This window comes from Zingiber officinale, chromosome 2B, assembly GCF_018446385.1.
Source record: "Zingiber officinale cultivar Zhangliang chromosome 2B, Zo_v1.1, whole genome shotgun sequence".
Classification (NCBI taxonomy): domain Eukaryota; kingdom Viridiplantae; phylum Streptophyta; class Magnoliopsida; order Zingiberales; family Zingiberaceae; genus Zingiber; species Zingiber officinale.
In genome coordinates this window covers 22,599,778-22,620,854 of record NC_055989.1, presented here as the reverse complement: position 1 = coordinate 22,620,854, position 21,077 = coordinate 22,599,778, and the positions used below count along the sequence as shown (strand labels likewise).

At 36.0% G+C, this 21,077-nt stretch overlaps 1 protein-coding gene across 1 annotated transcript in view; it reads left to right on the top strand.

Moving 5' to 3' along the window:
- Positions 1-21,077, top strand: part of LOC122045489 — a 34,656-nt gene that overhangs the window by 7,404 nt on the left and 6,175 nt on the right. Inside the window, exons 5-11 of the mRNA XM_042605724.1 lie at positions 4,749-4,820; positions 5,392-5,508; positions 5,579-5,656; positions 14,998-15,060; positions 15,143-15,239; positions 20,669-20,747; positions 20,825-21,036. Of these exons, the coding sequence (XP_042461658.1) occupies positions 4,749-4,820; positions 5,392-5,508; positions 5,579-5,656; positions 14,998-15,060; positions 15,143-15,239; positions 20,669-20,747; positions 20,825-21,036 (718 nt within the window). The remainder of the gene's footprint in view (positions 1-4,748; positions 4,821-5,391; positions 5,509-5,578; positions 5,657-14,997; positions 15,061-15,142; positions 15,240-20,668; positions 20,748-20,824; positions 21,037-21,077) is intronic.

Here is a 21,077-nt window from a genome sequence, read left to right as displayed (position 1 = left end):
ATGCTTGAGAACTTACCAAGTAGTAACAAGCATCGATCGACGAGAGAGAATAGTAGTTGTGAGGGCAGCAACTCTTCAGTTTGGAGTGATGCACATAGATAAGGTTTATGCGATATAGTTGAAGGAGAGGAGAGATTAGATATGGTTGATTGATCTCAGACGAACCAATTGCTGATAGTCATTGGCCAAATCGTGAGGCCCAACTAAATTTGGACCACGGTGACCTGTAGAGGGAGAAATTGCGAAGGAAATCACGATAAGAGGGATTTGGTCAGAAAAAGATTTTAATATATATATGGCTTAGGTTTTAGAGATAAGATTTTGCCCTAATATAGTTTTCAATTCTCAAATAAAGGAAGTGAGCTTTTTTTTAAAAAAAAAATTCAGTAGCAGCACATAGATGGGTAAGTAGGGTAACAAGACTCTCTCTATATATATATATATAGAGAGAGAGAAATGTTATGTTGCCCGACTTCTCGTGTGTGCCTTCGTGCATGACACAGAATTCTTCTGGGCACCTCGCACTCATTGAACACATGAGTCAGACACGTCAATCGGGCATCATATCATTTCCTTATATATATATATATATTTATTTATTACATATTATATAAAAAATATATATATAAATATAAACTATAACCAAATAAGTAAATATATTATAAATTAATAATTAATTAAACTGATAATTGATTAATATAATTATAATTTATAAATTTATATTTTTGTTATTATTTTTTTGACACCAATTTATTAATGATAAGAAAAGTCAAATAAGTTAAAATAAAAATATTTGAAATCAATCTTAGGTAGTTGATTTATGATAATTTTCAAGCAATTCAATTTTATCTAAATTTTAATCATAATTGATCAAACTTAAAATTAATTTTAATTTTTTTAATAAGTTGAGAATTTTTAAAAGTATATAATTTTAATTGTCTTAAATAAATTCCAAAATATAATTTTAAATGTCTTAGATAAATTATGAAATTATAAACTTTTAAATATATTTTAAAAACTTCAAATAACTTTAAAATATTATGAATAATTTTTAAAATTATCCTTGGTTTTTAGAAATTTTTTAGAATTATATTTTAACACTTAGTTTTATTCATCTCTATATTTATAAGCTTATCAAATTTGAGATGAATAATTATTATGTGTGTCAATTTAATAGTTCAAAAATTTTAAATAATATTTCTCTATAAAGATATTTATTTAGTATTTTTGTTAAAATTAGATATTTTTGTGATTTTTTTATCAATTGGATAATTTTTCTTATGTTAATTTTGTCAATGTTATAATTATGAATGTGTTGTGAATTATTTTATCTTTTTAATAATATATGCATAGACAACTAACACCAATAAGTAGTTTTATGATCCAACTTAGAGACACACACATCAATTAGAGAATCAATTTCATAGACAATCTTTGCATTACAATATAATTGGACATAGTGGTGGGGTTACATGCCTACAATAACACTTCGCTAGTGGATACTCAATTGTTTCTAAGTGTCCAAAAGTTCCTCAAAAATTCATCGGATAAACTTGATGACAATAAATAATTGAAGTGTAAAGTACAAACAACAACAATGTGAAATTTTTGATATATGTGCCTATGGAGAACTTATCTATCATGAACTTGAAGGTCTTCCAAATGATGAAGAATTTTTAACAGCCTTTAGGGCCTCTCAAGCTAAATATGAGTATGGGAAACATATGTGATATAGTGGTGATACAGTTGGCGCCAATGGAAGTGGCTCAACTACTGCATCAAAATTGGGAAGCAGTGCAAGTGTTCGTGTTACCTTAACATGAGGTGGTATTGGTCATTTCTTTCCTTCCATAGGACGAAGGTGTGCAGTTGATATTATTGATATTGATTCGTTGGCATTCCCCGACCAAGCTAGTAAATAGACTAGGATTGATGATACCTATACAAGGGAAAAACATAAATTGATCAACCAAAGTATTGCTAAATGTTTTTCATTTCAATTGAATTCCTCTCTAATGCAACAACCAATACATACTACCATAACATAGTATCCAACATCAAAAAATATTGTCCTGTTATCCAACCTCTAGCCATATATGAAATTGATTGTCCTTATTTAGACAACCAAGTGGGGGAGTATGGGTTATGTTGACGTGCGATAGTTGTACATGACCTATATAGACGAGCATTATTAACTTTCTACTATACTATAGAAGAAAGGTGATATTTCATAAATCTATTGATGCAACTGCAAAATGTCATAATGCATCTTACATATATCACTTGATGGATAATGTGTTCAAGAGATAGATGTAGTGCAGGCGATCAATGACAATAGTGTCAACTTCAAAAGGGTTGGAGAGCTATCGGAGCAAGAGCATCCAACATTGTTTTGGATACCATGCATAGCACATTGTATTGATTTGATGATGGTGAATATTGGTAAACTCGATATAGTGAAGAAGGTGGTGAAAAGTGTTCAATCGTTAATAAAATTACTCTATAATTATCATTGGGTTAATGAGAAAATTTGTTGATGGGGAAATTTATGGCTAGGAGCAACTAGGTTTGCGACTTTCTTTCTTCTATTAAAGTTGTTTCAGAAAAAAGACGGATTAAAGACCATGTTCACTTCTGAGGATTGAGAAGTCTTGCAATGCTCTAACACCATTGAAGGTAGGGGCGCGCAAAATAATGCTAATATGGATGCAAGTAAATATAGCATAATTTATTACTAATCATTGTCTAACATGTATGAAATATTTTAATTTTTTTCTTATTTGTCTTCCAACTAAGTGGTGGTTACTCTGTTGAGTATCAACTTTGAATTTGAAAAAGGTTATAGTAGTGATTCTCTCACAAATGACGTGTTCGTGTTCAAGTGGTTCCTAAAAAAATTAGTCAACTTTCTTCCTCATTCATACAAAAGTGTGAAATTGTTGTTTGGAGAAGATGGTCTATTGTTCATTATCACATGCATCTTCAACTAAGAGTCATAACAGAAGAGAAGGAAGATCAAGTGCCTAGCGAGGATGATCTAATAATGCATTGGTGGAGCATTCTCGAGGATCGCTCTTGAGGCTGAGAATATGCTACTTATTGAAGCAGGAGATCCACCACGACCATCTCAATTTCTTACCTAGCAGATTGAAAAATGCAAGTTAGAGGAGATGTTGGTGAGGAAGATGATGACGACAAAGCTTTTGACCAAGAATTTTGATTTTTTGGATCTTAGTCCAAACATTCTTAGATATACTAACCCCAAACTCAAAAATAGTTTCTAGATAAAAGTAAAGGTAGAGCTCCTACAATTTCCACAAAAGTGAAAGGAAAAGCAAAAACAGAACTCCTGCTTTAAAGGGAAGGGGTTAATTGACGATTGGTGAAAATCCACACGGTCTGATTTATGAGCAAGGATATCATGAGAGTGATTAAACATACACCTTCTAACACTACAGTTCGACCAGAAATTCAAAATGGTAATAGTGATGTCAACAATAGTGCAAATACTCATGGAGATCTAGTCCATATAGCACATTGATGTTCTCAACGTAGTAAACATGCTGAGGTCAACATTAGGATTAGATTTAGTTGTGATATGATGTTACAAATAGACCAGGCAAATTTGTAGGAAAATTAGACAATCTTATTGCAAAATCTGCAACAAACAATGAGTCTGAGAATTGCCAATACTGGTGGTCTAATAGGAGATCAGTGAGGAGCATACATAGCTTTGTTTGCACATAAATTAAGCTAAATCTTTAGTCTGTTGGTTGAAATAAAACTATAAAGCATATTGAATGGTTAGTTACTCTAGCTTTCTCAAACTTTGAAATGTAACAACCTTCTAGTCAAATCCGAGAGAATAACATAGACGACTTGCCAAAAAGGCCATCAAATCTAACTCATGATACTCATCCAAACCATTCATCTCCAGAATAAAAGTTCTTGAGTGGGATTGGCTTTCCGCATAAAACACCTAACGCATGATGCAAATTATTCTATTGATTGCAATGCCACACTTCCTAATTGTATTATTGCGACCCCTTAGTTTTTCCTGCACCATCCCAGTCCTTAAAGTCCTTGTCCAAGATGTTAATGCGAGTTTCGTTTTCTGTACCTGTATTTCAGAGGCTTGGTTGAAATAATTGGGCCTTTAGAACCTCTATAAGGGCCAAAAGAAATAATTGATATTTCCATTACAGTAAATGTTGAAACTTGTGCATCAATTTTAGGACTCTCCTCAAAATGGTCTAGGGCGATACTGTTGTGCAATATTGGCAATGCATTAAAAGTTCACCAAGACATCACTCACTGAACCAAGAACAGGTGTCTCAATTTGTTGGTTATTGTTTGAGTTCAGCCTCACTTGTTATGTAGAGCTAGACTGACTTCACCTTGGTAACTGTTTTTGTACTTCCAGTCCCATGTTTTTTTTCAACAATCCAAGATACATTTATTGTTCTTATGTCATTGAGTCCCTGATACAGAGCATATAAGAAAGTTTTCCTACTCTTGCGAATTTAGTATGCAACAACCATTGTTTACAGTTTATAGATCAAATCTATACATGTCACAGTTTGTTGGCAATTTACAGAAATCAATCAATGCCCTATCAGTTTAGAAAAGGATTGAAGTTAAACCTTATTAGGTGGCTTTATACTTGAACTTATTTGCAATATCTATTTATATAATTATAAAATGTTTATTGAAAGTTTCTGATCAAATGAATGTGTAAATAATTTCAGGACAACATTGATGCAAAGATAGTTGTAGCTGGATTGACTACAACATGCAGTCAAAAGATTCATAATCAATTAGTATGTGATTTAGATTATGTCATTCCATACTATGTTTTAAGCATCACTTCACTTTGTTGTCTTTGATTTCAATTTTTTTGTAATTCTCCATTCATATCAAGGCCTGAAATTTTTCACAAGGGACATGGTTCAGTATTTCCTTAACAAGCTTTGTTCTATACTCATTCATGTGAAAGGAAAATTTTGTGTCACAGTAGATTTCCCTCAACTTAGCTGCAACTGGGGAGAAAGAACAATCAAAATTATGTCAGTGGACATCTGTTTGTTTAAAATGTTCTAAAATTTGACTGCACATCTTTTAACTTTTCTAAACCAGAATCTTTCTGATATCAAATCTCTGGAATAACAGGTAATAGTTCCGAAACTAAGCAGCAAAATTACCAAGTCCTGGAATGATTAGTTATTTAATTTACAGAGTGCAAAACAATCTTGATACCTTTTACATTTTAGTTGTTATGAGTTATCCATCACCCTCCATCTTTGGTTCAGTTTAAAACACTATGCTGGGTATCATCCTCAGCAATCTTTTCACCTCAAATGACAATATTATAGAAAAATGGCTCTATTCCAGATTGGTGTGCAAAGAATGCATAAAGATAGCAAGTATGTTTTGTTCCTGGATGATGATATAAGGCTCCATCCTGGATCAATCGGTGCACTTACAGCAGAAATGGAGAAAAATCCTGAGGTGTTAAATTTATTACTATATTTGCTAGTTTTTCATTCATACAAAGTGAAATGGTGTTGCTTTTGTGCAGATTTTTATTCAAACAGGTTATCCTCTAGATTTGCCATCAGGAAGCTTGGGAAGCTACTGCATATATGAATATCACATGGTACTGAATATCCATAAATTTTGTTGTATCTATAAAATTTCAGCATATCTTTATATAGTGATGAGTTGCTAATGGAGTCATAAACTACCATGTTCTGTATGGCCTACAATGGTTTCAATGTAAAAGGTGTATTAATAATTCACCTATGTTTGGTAAAAAGAATAATCTTCCCCTTTTTCCTTTCCCATGTTACATACCTTGGAACAGCTGTAGGAATATTTAAACTGTGTGACAAGGAAAAACAATTTTCCTAAATTTCCTGGATCACTCCTAGAATGAATATTGTGGCCATTAGCCACAAGGAGAACATAGATTTGGAGGAGAACATAGATTTGGATATTTCTTCTCTTATTCCTCAACCTATGTTTTTTTTTTTCAGAAAAGGCCACTTGCTAACACCCCTAAGAATGGTTCAACAACAGCTTGTTCAGTTGTCTTCCTTAAAACTGAACAAGTGGAGCCTTGTATAAGACTTAGTTTTTAGATCCATTTCGCCTAGCTTAAAATATTGGCAGCTTGTTATATTAAAATAAATGATTAATTTATTATGTGGTTCTAAAGAGTCTTATTTATTGTGTAAATAAATAATTAATTTACATAACTATTAGTAGTCTCATCTATGATTTGAAATCTCGATCCAAGTTGGGGTTTCAATCCTACGGTTATGTGCCCTCCATACATAGTGTATCATTGATGACAAGGCCAAGTGATGTCCTTTTGTCAACGTCCTGCTCCCACGGTAGTGTTGGCCAAAACTCTTAAGCGTCCAACAATATGAAGGCATCTCTGGGCACATATGGAACCAACCTCGAATCCTTCACTATAGTTTCTGCAATTGGGGGGCACAGGAAGAACAAATGCTCCTGTGTCTCAAGCGCCTGTCTTGCCTATCTCTGGTGGGAAGTCTATGCAGTGCCAACATCCTGAAAGTGATTACATGACTTGGTTGCAGATAAGTCTTCCACACCATTCGGGCCCACGACATCCTAGGACTATGTCGTTTGAAGAAGTTATACGCCCGGGCTACCCCTCCATCATGTGCAAACCAATCTGCCTGTCCACGTGGTAGTCTCACCTACAACCTCTAGAATAAGATCTCGTATCTGCAGCAAACGCTTGATTAGAGGAGAATCTAAATGGGTTGTCTGCTAGGTCCAAAGATCTCCATGACTCAAGTAGGTGTGATGAACCTACTTGATCCAGAGTACGTCCTCCTTCTCCTGAATCTGCCATAGAACCTTGACCAAAGTTCCATGCCCGCAAGTCCCTGAATCCCAGGCCTCCCTCGTCCTTCAACCGATACATATTTGCCCAATACACCAGTGGTGCTTGGGTCTCCATATGAAAGATTGACAAATACTGTAAATGTGATTTGTTGATAGTTGTAGTGGTCGTTAACCTAAGGTGGAGGAGGAGAGGAGGAAGAGGAGTAAAGTGCAAATCAGAAGTCTCATGGCACATCATGAACAAGTTTGATTCATAGAAGTCATTGTCTCATGTCATCAAAGTCATCATCTCGTGTTGTGGAAGCCTTCGTCTCATAGGAATCACATCACAAAAGTTCTCTTAGGCATTTTTTGTTCGTCTAGTGTTGTCACTCGGCTTGAGCGCCAACCCTTGGTAGAGGATGGCAAAACAAGATGTTTGCCACAAGGTGACAAGTTTGCTTCATTATTTCTGTTGAATACTTTCGAAGATTCCCTTGATTGTAGGGATTATGATTGATTTAGATTCCCTTAATTATTGGGATTGAGATTGATCTTGATTGTATTCCCTTAACTATAGGGATTGAGATTGATTTTTCTTTTCTCTTCTTATGTGTATAAATACCTACATGTAAACATATTAATGATAACATAGAGAGATTTTTCTCTTTTCTATATGGTATCAGAGCAAGGTTGAAAGACAAACTCTATTTTTTTTTCTGTGTCGTCATTCCTTGCTCCGCAGCATCACGCACGCCTCTTCGCACGCATATCGTAGCCCCCTCTTTGACAACCGTCAGACGCTGCCACCCTCCTCTCCTCTTTGCAAACTTACGTCGGTGTTTTCCTGCGTCGTGAGCACACCGTCTTTCGTCCTCTCCTGTAATCCGGCGACAGAGAGAGGCTCGGGAGATCAGTAGTTTGGCGACGGCAGAGATTATTCTTCTTGCAGTTCTATCGTCCGCACCTATCTTCTTGCATCACTTGAGCCTTTCTTCGTCGTGCGCCCTCTTTCACCGAGCTGATCAATGGCTTTCTCCGACACTCCAAAGTCAAATATTTCAATCTTTACCAACCACATCATGCACCACTCTCTTCTGAGCAGTTGGATGGTAAGAACTACTCTTCTTGGGCCTCTCACATTGAACTTTGGCTTGTTGGATAAGGTTATGAGACACATCTCACTCACACCAAAGAGAATATCCAAGTCGCCGATTGTCTTCTATGGAAAAAGGTTGACGCCCAGTTGTGTTGCATTATCTGAGCCACCATCCATCCATCTCTTAGGGATGTCATCCACACTCACAAAACCTGTAACTTTGTTTGGACACAGGCTCAACAACTCTTTACAAACACCTCTCAGCGACTCTATTAGGTTTGTGAAGATCTCATGACCATCCTCTGTGCTCATCAGGTTAAGGATTACTACCTATCTAGGTTCAATCTCTAGTTTTCTTTGTAACTTCAATGAACTACTTCCACCTGCGGCCACTCCTTTTATAGAGCTTGAAAATCGGAAGAAATTTTTTATGTCTCTGGCTTTATATGATCTGCCCACATATTATTTTCATGTTCACGATCAGATCTTGGGCAGCCCCAAGCTACCATGGACAGTACCTGGGCAACTCTCTTCTGTGTCCTTGCCAAAGTCTTGACGTTGCCTCCTTCCATTCATGTTGACTCGTCAATTTTGGTCTCTCGAAACAACAACAAACCTCCACCTCGTAAGGGTGGCAGAAGACGTCACTACCACCGACGGGGACACACGATTGAAAAGTGTTGGAGTCTCCATGGCCGACCTTCTCGCGCTGCTCAGATCGCTCAGAGTTCTGTCACTTCTTCAACTTCCGCTACACAATTGTCATCGAATCTGACTCCACTGCCTTCCTATGATGACTTTCTGAAATGGTATGAGGATCATCAGGCTTCAGATTCCACTGCTACCATCGCACATGCTGATAATTCCTTTGCTGACATATCTCGCTCTTCAGGTCCTTGGGTTCTTGACTCTAGGGCCACTGATCATATCACTGGTAATAAATCTCTTTTTTCTTCTATCTCTACTTCCGATTATTTACCCTTTGTCACTATGGCCAATGGTTCCCAAACTCAGTCCCAAGTGTTGGTATTGTTCATCCTTTCTAGTCTCTTTCTATTTATAATTGTTTTTTATGTCCCTGAAGCTCCCTTTAATTTATTGTCCATAAGCCAACTTATTCGGGCCTATGATTGTGTTATTTCTTTTACTAAAACTTCTGCTTCTTTACATGACTGGAGTACGGGAAGGATGATTGGCTTCGAATGTGAGTCTCATGGCCTATACAGGTTTCAACAGTCCTCTCTTGTTGGTTCGGCGATGACATCTCCACTTCTTATTCATGCTCAGTTGGGGCATCCATGTCTAGATAAGTTGAAACAATTATGTTCTAGTCTTTCTCACTTAGAGTGTTTGTCTTGTGAGTCGTGTCAATTAGGAAAGCATGTTCGCAGTTCTTTTTCTCCTCGTACTGTGAGTCGGGTTACGTTCTCTTTTTCTTTGGTTCATTCTAATGTTTGGGGTCTGAGTCCTATTTCTTCTACATTGGGATCATGATATTTTGTTACTTTTATAGAAGATTTTTCCCTTTATACTTGGTTATATCTGATGAAGGATCGTTTAGAATTGTTTCCTATTTTCAATCTTTTTTCCATGAAATCAAAACTTAATTTAGTATTTCTCTTCGAACTTTGCAAAGTGATAATGCACACGAGTATCTATCTACTTAGTGTCGTACCTTCTTAGCATCTCATAGTGTATTGCATCGCACGTCCTGCCCTCATATCCCTCAACAGAATGGGGTTGCAGAACGTAAGAATCATCATCTCCTCGAGACCACCCGGACTCTTCTTCTCCACTCTCACGTTCCTCATCAGTTTTGGGGCGACGTTGTACTTAGTATTATCTCATCAATTGCATGTCTTCCTCAACTCTCCAGGTAAAATACCTCATAATGTAATTTATCCTCATCAGTCTCTTTATCCTTTACCACCTAGAGTCTTTGGTTCTATATATTTTACTCATGCTCTTGATACTGGCATTGACAAACTCTCTTCCCGGCCTCATAAGTGTGTCTTCCTTGGATACCACCGGTCTCAGAAAAGGTATAAGTGTTATTCCCCTACTCTCTGTTGATACTTTATCTCTGCTAATGTCACGTTCTTTGATTCGGTTCCCTTTTTTGGGCCTCACGCATCTCCATCCGAGTTCTCTCCTTCTCTTCCTGCACCAGTGATAGTCTTTTATCCTCCGGGGGCATCTCTATCACCTCCAGCCCAATCTCCTCCTTTGCAGGTTTATCGGCATCGCCCTCGCCCTCGCCCTGCTTTGCCGCCGCCCATCACTGATATTGCCATAGACACATCTTTGGAGCCGAGTCCTTCGCCTCTTGCTCTAGTCCCGTCCCCTAAGTCTGATATTCCCATTGCACTTCAGAAAGGTATGAGTTCCACTCGGAATCCTTCTTCTCATTATATTTCCTTGAGTTATCATCGTCTTTCTCCTTCCTACTTTTCTTGTCTTTCTTCCTTGTCGTCTGTCTCTTTTCCAAAGACTGCAATTGATGCCTTTGCCCATCCAGGATGGAAACGGGCTATGCTCGATGAAATGTGTGCCTTGCAGCATAGTGGGACTTGGGACCTCGTTCCTCTATCACCTAGGAAGTCAGTTGTTGGTTGTCGATGGGTGTATACAGTGAAAGATGGTTCAGACGACACAGTTGACCGACCTAAGGCTCGCCTCGTCGCTAACGCTATACTCAGATCTTCGGATTGGATTATGGGGACACTTTTTCTCCTGTTACCAAGATGTCTTCTGTGCGCCTTTTCCTGTCCATTGCTGCGATTCGACATTGGCCTCTTTATCAGTTGGACAATAAAAATGCATTCTTACATGGTGACCTGCTCGAGGAGGTCTACATGAAGCAACCTCCATGTTTTGTTGCTAGGGGGAGTCTCCGTGTCTTGTATGTTGTTGTGGAAATCTTTATATGGCCTCAAGCAGTCACCCAAGGCATGGTTCGGTAGATGTAGTACTGTAATTCAACAATTTGGCATGACTCGGAGTGAGGCTGATCATTCTGTCTTTTATCACCACTCATTTACTAGTTGCATCTACTTAGTAGTTTATGTTGATGATATCGTCATCACATGTAGTGATCATCTCGAGATTTCACAAGTAAGACAACATCTTTTTAAACATTTTCAGACAAAGGATCTTGGCAAACTCAAATATTTCTTGGGGATAGAAGTAGTACGGTTTAAAGATAGGATCATCATATCCTAAAGGAACTATGCAATGGATATTCTGGAAGAAACGTGAATGTTAAACTCAAAGACAGTCAACAACCCCATGGATCCTAATGTCAAGCTCCTGCCAAATCAGGGAGTCTCTTCTAGATCCTGAATGGTACAGACGATTGGTAGGGAAACTAAGCTACCTTACTGTTACTCGTCTGGATATCTCATTTGCAGTTAAGTGTAGTAAGTCAGTTTCTCAACTCTCCATGCAATGAACATTGGGATGTTGTAACTCGCATTATTCGATATATAAGAGGCGCACCAGGAAAGAGTCTTTTGTATGAAGACAAAGGACATACTCGAGTTGTAGGATATTTTGATGCAGATTGGGCAGGATCTCCCACTGATAGAAAATCCACTTCTGGATTTTGTATATTTGTCAGAGATAAACTTGTTTCTTGGAAAAGCAAAAAGCAGAATGTTGTGGCAAGCAGAGGTAGAATATTGAGCTATGGCCATAGCTGGTCAAGAGCTTATATGGCTAAAATAGTTGCTTCAAGAATTAAGGTTTGGAGAGGTTACACAAGTATCACTTATATGTGATAACCAGACCGCCATGCGAACACAGTTTTTCATAAAAGGACAAAGCATATTGAGGTTGACTGTCACTTTGTTAGAGAGAAAATCATATCTGGAGAAATATCTACTAGTTTTGTCAATTCACATGATTAACTAGCAGATATATTCACTAAGTCACTAAGAGGTCCCCGAATTGGCTACATATGTAACAAGCTTGGTGCATATGATCTATATTCTCCAGCTTGAGGGAGAATGTTGAATACTTCCGAAGATTCCTTTGATTATAGGGATTATGATTGATTTGGATTCCCTTTATTATTGGAATAGAGATTGATCTTGATTGTATTCCCTTGACTGAGATTGATTTTTCTTTTCTCTCTTTATGTATATAAATACCTACATGTAAACATATTAATGATAACATAGAGAGATTTTTCTCTTTTCCACTTCATTCGTCTTAGAGAGTTCCATATGTATCATCTTGGATTGAGGATTATATTTTGTGATAGTAAGTTTGACATTCTATTGACTTATCCGTGGAAAAAGTCCATTTTATTTGTTTCAAGATTGAGCTTCGTTCTCACTTAAAATTAAGAACCTTGGATGAGTTTCTGAGTTCAAGCTTCTGATGAGCTCCCTTCTAAATAGGAATGGAATCTAAACCAAGGTTAAAATCTTGAATCGTGCTAAGTTACAATCATTAACTATATCGTGCCGATGTTTCAATGCATGGTGCCGATAATGGATTGGAGTTGTTGAAGAAGGAGATGAAGCATAGGAAGATACACTGTTTATGTCAAGCATGGTTTTAAATCTTTTGTCATACTGGATGATACGGTCAAAACATATCATTTTGCTAAATTACCAAAACTCGATACCTCTCAACATTGACAATGTCTCCTTCTTTTCCTTCATCTTTTCCTTTCTTCAACCTCTAATCTATCTCCGACACAATGCATCAGAGCATTGATGTGATACTGGAACAATATCTTTTTAGTCAAAGACCAAAACTACAACACAGCTTGAGATTTTGAACCTTGGTGCTAAGTGGTATTGAGTTGCAGTGATTTACCAGGACGATACCTTTCAACCGTTTCACTCAACACGGTACTAGATTTCAAACCATGATTTAAACAGCCCAAACTTTAGCTTGACAATTGGTGTTCGAGCAGAGCCTCACTGCTTGGCTAGTTGGCAGCCATAGGCTTGCCAATTCTCTATGCCATTGATTAGTACAAGATTGTTTTTGAGTTATTCAGCCTTGTTAAGATGACATAATTAATGGCTTCACATCGTGGTAGGTCTGTTGTAGTTCCCTATGATTAAACACATTGTTTAATCAATTTAGTCATTGAAAACCATGTAAATTCCATTAGCAAGTTGACTTACATTAATTTAGGATCTGAGAAGAGGGAGAATCAAGTTCAAGTATTTTCTACAACTGTGAAAAGCTTGACCAGAAGAAAGCTGTTAATCTTTGAGTTCAATATCATGATATGATTCTTTTCATTTACTCAAGGTCATTGTCACCATCAGCAAGTTATGATTGTTTGAACTAGCATGGTCAGCTAATGAATTTTATCTTTTCTTTAGCTCTATGCAATGCTATTTCACTACTAATATCTTAATCAATTAAGTCATATTTGTTACATTGCCTAATCTTTTTGTTCCTCTACCCTTCTTCTGCTCTAATAGATTCAGATCTAAAGACTGAATCTATCAGTCTTAGAATGTCATCTCAATCAATTTTCTTTCATTTGATACCTATTTGTTTTTGGATCTTAGTATTTGTTTTGTCTTATCCTTTATAATAACTTCCCACATTCATAAGTTAGCTATATTATGAATACATATCTTTTATCAAATCGATATAATTACTAAATATCCTTTTCTTCTACAATATCCACTAAAATCATTGTCTCGGAGCTCTATCATAAGTTTTTTTTTTCATGTCAATAAAAGTTATATACACATGATAAAGTCCCTAGATAACTATTATTATGGTGGCTATTAGAGAAAAGGAATGTCTAGTAAGATTAAGCTAAAAAGGAAATGTATGATATTATAGTTTAGCAGAGTTAAAGTTACTAAAAGTTTGACAAATGAAATTATTTAGCCATTAACTTGACATGCCAAGAGCAAATTGTTCCAGCTTTTTTAGTTATCTCTATCTTATAACTTATCTTTTGTTTTTTAAATAAAATATTTTTTATTCCTGTGGACATTGGTAAGTCAATGACAATAGCTGATACACCAATTGACTATCATAATCAAATAGCCAACTACTTAAGCATCTGTCATTGAATATTTCTTGAGGTTCTAACCTGCAAACAAAAAAAATTCTTGCCTAATATGATCATAGTTAATGCTGACAACACAGTACATTGGATTAACTTAATGCTTTTTTATTATGAATCTATTTAGTATTTAGTAGGTTGTCTGCTTTACTATTAACTAATTTTACATTGCCTATTATATGCACTCTTAGATGTGAATATCTGCTTGTATTTGAACATAGTATTCTTTAATGAGATGAAGCAACCTATAGATATTCATCCATGATCCGGGCTACTAACAAAACTGCCTTGATTCATTCTATCGTGTCTTCTTTTCCTACTAGCTGCAAACTTCCATGAATGATAGTATCATGTGCATGCTGGAATATGCTGATGTTGTTTACCATATTATAAGCATTTCCTGTAATTATTATTAATAACTAAAAACATAAAACTGCCATGTGCTAACTTCATTTGAATTCTAAGATAATAAAAGAAAAAAGGTAAATAATTAGCTAATTTAGCTTGATCACTAAATTCCTTATAACAAGATCCTTGTTACATTTACATACCACATGTATTTTTTCTAAAAAAAAAAGCTGAACTTGTGATCTATACTACATGGATGTTTGTTAGAAAGGAAATCCCATTTAAGCAATCTGTCTTTTGTAATATGCTTGGTGTTGACAGACAAATTTGGTAAGCATTACTTCAAATAAACTTCTATTAAAGTATTGCCCTTCATATGTGCTGCCAATCTCAACCTCTAATTTATTTTTTCACGTAAAAGAGGTGAATCTAAGTCTTTTCCTTACTGTTGCTCTTAAAGTTCAACCTGCTTAGACCTCACTGTTTTAACTTGATTTTTAGTTCATGGGTTTTAATTTATCAAATTATATCAACATTGAGCCATTTGTTTTTCTTTAGTTTTGACAGTACAAGTTAATTTAATATTGAAGAATTGTTTTGATTATTTTTGCACTCTATTGTTTACCTGTAACTTTAGCCTTGCTCTATGGGATTCGCAACTGGTGGAAAAACTTTCTTTTTGTGGGGAGGCTGCATGATGGTAAATTTGGCATCTCATCTCACAATCAAGTGGAAATTAACATGCTTTCATATTCAAGTCTTATATTTTGTGTAAATCCTAGATGCATGCAGAAGATTTTAGGAAAGACTTATATGGTGTTGTTAGTGGGCTTAGTGATGGTGGATACTCAGATGACATGACCCTTGCAGCAATCGCTGGTAATTGCTATGAGATCCTTCTAGTAATAGATCATCTGAAACAAGTTTTTTATTTTATTTTAATGAAGTGGATCTATGGCACTGCATGATTTTTGCAATTATCTTGAAACATTAAGTGAGACATAATACATACCTTATCATTCTTATTTGTTTCTATCATCCTTATAGTAGGATGATGCCTGTAATTCTAGCCTCTTTACTACCAAATAATAGTATTTGACCTCTAGCTATCACTATTCAAGGGGCAAGGAGAAAACTAACACCCTCTAGCTGCAATAATTTTCTCCTAGGATTGAACTACACATCATCAAATAGACTGAACAATGCGTAAAAACCAAATAAAAAACCACATTCAACTTGGAAATGCAAAATCATCAAACCAACATCATGAACTATCCATAACTCAAAGCGAACACATTCAAATCAACATAATGATAAGAATACAAGTTATAAAATGAGGGATAAGATAAACATCCAATTCTTTACAACAAATGAAGTGAATGTCTCCCTAGGAAAAATTTATTAAAAAACCTTTTAGAAATGAAACCTAGGTAAATAAAATTGTTGAACAAAATCTCCACCTCAACTATGCTACACGAAGTGAACCTTGTGGCCAACAAAATGGGAATGAGCAAAAGTATGTCCTACATATCAATAAGGAATATTTATAGATTATGGCCTAGACTTGACCTCGGGTCGGACCCTTAATTGGGTTAATGGGCCAGTTACCTATTGACCCGGTTATCGAGCCTAAACCGTAATCGAACCGGTTCCCAGCTGGGTTGGTTACGGTTCAATGGCCGATTGGTTATGGTTTAATGGTCAAATTAACCGAAACTGTCGGTTAACCGACGGTTTCAGTTGATTTTTTTTATTATTTGTTTTTTTAATGAAAATTTGTTAAAAATATGATGTTTGCCGGGATTTGAACCCATATCTCCTGGTTGAGGACCAAGAATACTTAACAATTAGAGTACAACAAATTAATATTCATATATGATAGTTAACTAATCATTAATTTTCTTTTGATACCTAGAAAGATATTTCTTTTAAGTATGATTTAAAAGTGTAAAGCAATTCTCAATGTTAGATTGATGGTTCTAACTATTAAGGGGAAGGGGGAGGATTTTTTTTTTAACGATTTAAATTATTTGATAGTTTTTTTATCAATAATTATGATTTAGTCCTTATACCCTAAGGGATATATATAGACAACTTAAATAAGTACAAGTTTTTTTTAACCATTTTAATTTTTTTAATATAATAATCTTGAATCGTGCGCGAACCATGAACCGGCGGTTCTGAACTATGAACCATCACCGTTTTGAACAGTTAAGGTTAAGGGTCGGAACCATCGAAAATCGGAATCAAGTCTATGATGACCAAGTAAAAAATCACTATAAATTTATCAGCATAGTGTCACCATTAATTTTGTCAAAATGAAATATATTACCATTAGTTATCACCATAAAGTTATCGCCATTAATTATCTCCGTGAGTTATCATCATAAAATTATTATCATGAATTACTATAACCATAAATTTTTTATCATGAATTATCATCATCAATTTATCTATAGGCTTTAACATTTTAGCCACACCTTTATGTTTTTTATGTTCCTTTGCTTTCAGATATAGCCGTGCTTCCAATTGATTACTTTAAGATCCTCAATTTTATTAATATGGGCTAAAAGTTCCACCTTTATCAATAATCCAGTAGTCACATTCCTTATAGTTTGAGCATCCACCCAAAGTATACTTCATCATACAAAGAAAGATCTCCTTTATCTTTTATTGTTATCCATCCATCAAACTATTCATATTATACCCATTGTATTCTTATTTATACAAGTTGAAGAAAGTAAATAACATGAAAATCTAGATTACAAGGATAACCAATTCTACTAAGGTTATGATTCAAAGAAAAATCACCAAATGCATTTGGAATCCAACAAGAAATCATATTATGAAGTTTTATCCCGTATTGCTATAAATTGGTTCATGTTTAACTGCTTTTATAATCCAGATTTAGATAAATCAAGATATCAATATCTCTTCATATTTCAAAAAGAACTAGCAGGAAAATATCCACTTCAAGATGATCATATCAGGAAGAATACTCTCAAGATCCAGGAAATTCTTTTTTATATCACACTCACATCATGAGTATCTACTTGTTAAAACATGATTTTATGAAATTTAAACACAAATTGCAGGAAGGAGAGTTCTCTGAATCATGAGGAAATTAAATTGATCTCCAATTGTCCTTAACTAACAGTTTTGACGGCTTGCACTAAAGTTTTCCCTGTGCTTAATGTGCAAAAATTCACTTGAATCCTATATCAATAATAACCACAAGAAAAACACTTGTCTACAACGTATTATAACCCTTAATACACAAATTTGTTGGAAATTCTCTGCAGCTTCTGCCCTTGAACAAAGAGAGCTGCGAGAAGGTTAATTCTTTGGGAACAATGCTCCCAATTCATTCCAAATCAAAAGAAAAATCATTATTACTCACCAGAGTGTTGAAAGGACTTGAAAGAAGGTGAAACCTTGCTCATTATAGCTTCAAATATGCAAGATGCACATGTCAAAAACTCTGCCCTGTTGCTTCCCTTGAACAAAGAAGGCTACAAGAATGCCAAATTTCAGGGAAAATGCTCCAACTTTCTCCAAATGAGAGTCAAAACTATAACTACTCACTGGAGGGTTGAAAGGAGTCCACTGTTTTGGGCTCTAAATAAAACAACAGTGGTGTTCTCGTGGGTGCAGAAGGTGGCAATAATGTTTTAACAAAGGATGGTGATTTTTCAGAAAGGAGATGTGACAAGGTTGGAGGATTGGACGGAGAAGAGGGTTGCGAGGAAACCAAGGGGACATCAACCCTTTCGAATGTTCAAGAAGAATTGCATGGAATCCTCAATCTCATGGTTGGGGGTGCCTACTCCTTCCTCTCCCACTTTTTATCCTATACCAGTCACTAAAGCTAACTTTATACTATCAAACTTGAACTTGAACCCCTTGAAGCCTAACTGAATGTAACCTATTAAGGCCCAAACAACCCTAGTTCAAATCTGAACAAACCCAACTCCATCCAAGGATCAAATCCTTATATTAAGGGAGGTTTTAACCTCAATTTAATATCCCAAAAATAATAATGAAGAGAAACTCAAACAACACCAAGTATCACTAAATAAACCAAAGTTAATTTAATTGCAACAAAAGAATTTATAATTTATAAGGAAATTCTAGATCATAACACTAGTGGTCATTAGCTCTCTTGAAGTTAGCATCATTCTAAGTGATCATCTACTATGTACTCTGCAACAGTTTCTTGCACTCCACTATTGTTCAAAATCATATTGTATTGCATATCTTGATATTATATTGATGCACTGACATCTGGCTTATGAAACATTATCCTTTTTGTTGGAGTAAATGAGTTCATGATACTTGTCCTTGTTGGTCTTGTCTAGCATCAAACATGAATGACACTGCAAATCTCATTGAGGATCAAATTTTGATCTCTGTCACCTTCTCATCTAGTATCTAAAATGAATGAAACTTGTCCCCTCGGGACGGTGCGGTGGTTGAGGCATGGGATGTTGGCACATGAGGTCTTGGGTCGAAACTCGGCGCGTCTGAGCATGCCCTCCCCTATGCCTTGGCCACTTGCACTAATGGCTAGTAGCCACCCATTATTTACTTCCTCTGTGTTGGCCTAGGGACGGGTTGGCGGGGGTGCTGGGGCGAGCGAATTGCCTTTTGCCACATAAAATGAATGAAACTTATAGAAATCCCATTGCTTCTTGAACAAGATGATCAAATCTTGATCTCTTTCACTCCCTCATCAAGATACTTGCTGACAAAGACCAATATGTCGAATGTAGACACATGCTCAGATAGTAGCCAGAGGAGAAGGCTAGTTAGGAAATTTAGAGATGGGAGAATGGGTCCAAAAAGTGACCTAGTTGTCAACCAGTGACCACAAGCCATTGGAAATTTGGGATCCTTGAACCTTGCAGTGAAGGACAGTACAAGATTATTATAGCTCAACATGGGCAACATGAGCACAGTCTGCCATCGTGCAGCACAAGATAAGCCATAAATTTTCATTCAGGATTAGCTAGTATAATTAGTCAATACTGGCAGGCAGGAACTCAGGTACCGTACTGTTATAAACCAAGTTGGATAAAACAAGTGGATAGCTAGCTGAATAGTGATTTTGCACCTTGAACAACTATACCTCCTTCCTCTGGCTCCTCTAGCGCATGGTAACTTAGCCCTAAATAACACTCTGTAGTTCTACAAGTCTATCCTAGGAACACAGGAAATTACTTACTTGCAGGTAGTGTTTGAGAGTGAAACTATGATAAACATGCATATCAAACGAGGAAGAGGAAGATCAAAAAAGACTTGGTTAGCAACAATAAAACAAGATAAAATTTATTTAAATATAGATGATGATATAATAAGAGATAGAGCTCAATGACGTAAAAGGATTCATACACCCGACCCCACCTAGTGGGAAAATGCTTGGTTGTTGTTGTTGTTGTTGTTGCAGGTAGTGTTTGAGAGTTTACATGCTTCCCAACTCAAGTTTTCACAAAAGGGAGCTTGGGCCAATTTGCTCTTGATCTGTGGCCAGACCAGTATGACACCTACAAAATATATATCCAAACTTCAAACTGAATCTTTATTCATGACTACCATTCTGGTCAGGGGGCCAACCCTACAAGTCATACTGAAGTTTAGATAATCCCACTTCAACATGTTTAGGGGTGAAGAAAACATCAAACTTCGTAGTTCTAAGTGACAATTACAAAGACCTCGGGTCTGGAGTTCACTATCAGTAGTTCATAAATAATAGCAAAAGATTTTCCTAAGTGCTTCCTTCGTGACTCCTTTGTACTCTAGACTATCAGATACTTGTCAAAGTGGTGATTAACTTGGTGAAGCAATAATAAAAAAGGCACCCTAAACCCTAATCAAACCACTTAAATCAATGATGCCATGACATATACATATCTTGTTTCTGTTACTTTTCTTTTACATTTCCGTTTTTCATGGAAAAACATTAGAATTTTTGGCTAAAGACATTTCTTTCTTTTTCTCATGTCACTTTGTAATAGATACCAGATACACTTCAGTGTGATATAAAGATCCAAATAGTGACATTGTATTCCAAATTGAATGTACGATCATTTGAAAATGACTTTTGTAATTCTCTCTTGAATTTTACTCCTTTTGAAATGATATTAAAAAAATCAAAGATTTTGAATTTGCGCATGGTTCATTTTTCCTGAGCGCGTGGTTCATTGTAGGTAGTTTTTGTTTTAACACCTCTTACCAATACTATATATCTTACTGATACTATATAGTTATGGATGGACTAAAATGACCTTTATATAATTTGTTTTTTGCAGGACAACATAAGAGACTTATTTGGTCACCACCTGTTGCTATCTTCCCCCATCCCCTTGCAAGTGACCTTAGCTTTCCAAGGTTTGTAGCCTCATCTTGCTGGAAAATTTTCAAGACCTTTCCAGGATCAGCTCACCCTTTGTATCTCTTGAACGTAGATACTGGAATTACCTAAGAAAGCAAACATTTGTTCTCGAATCCTATATATCAGAGGTTAACTGGATGATGAACCGTGCATTGTTTTCTACACATTGCTATCTATCTTGGGGATTTGTGTTGCCATATTTTATGGCACTCATACATGTTGCAGCATTCTTACGAGCACCAAATACTGGTTCTTTATCTAAGGAATCCTCTTCCTCGTACACCGGTGAGCTATCTTTTTCTTGATGTAATCAACCAGCGACTTCC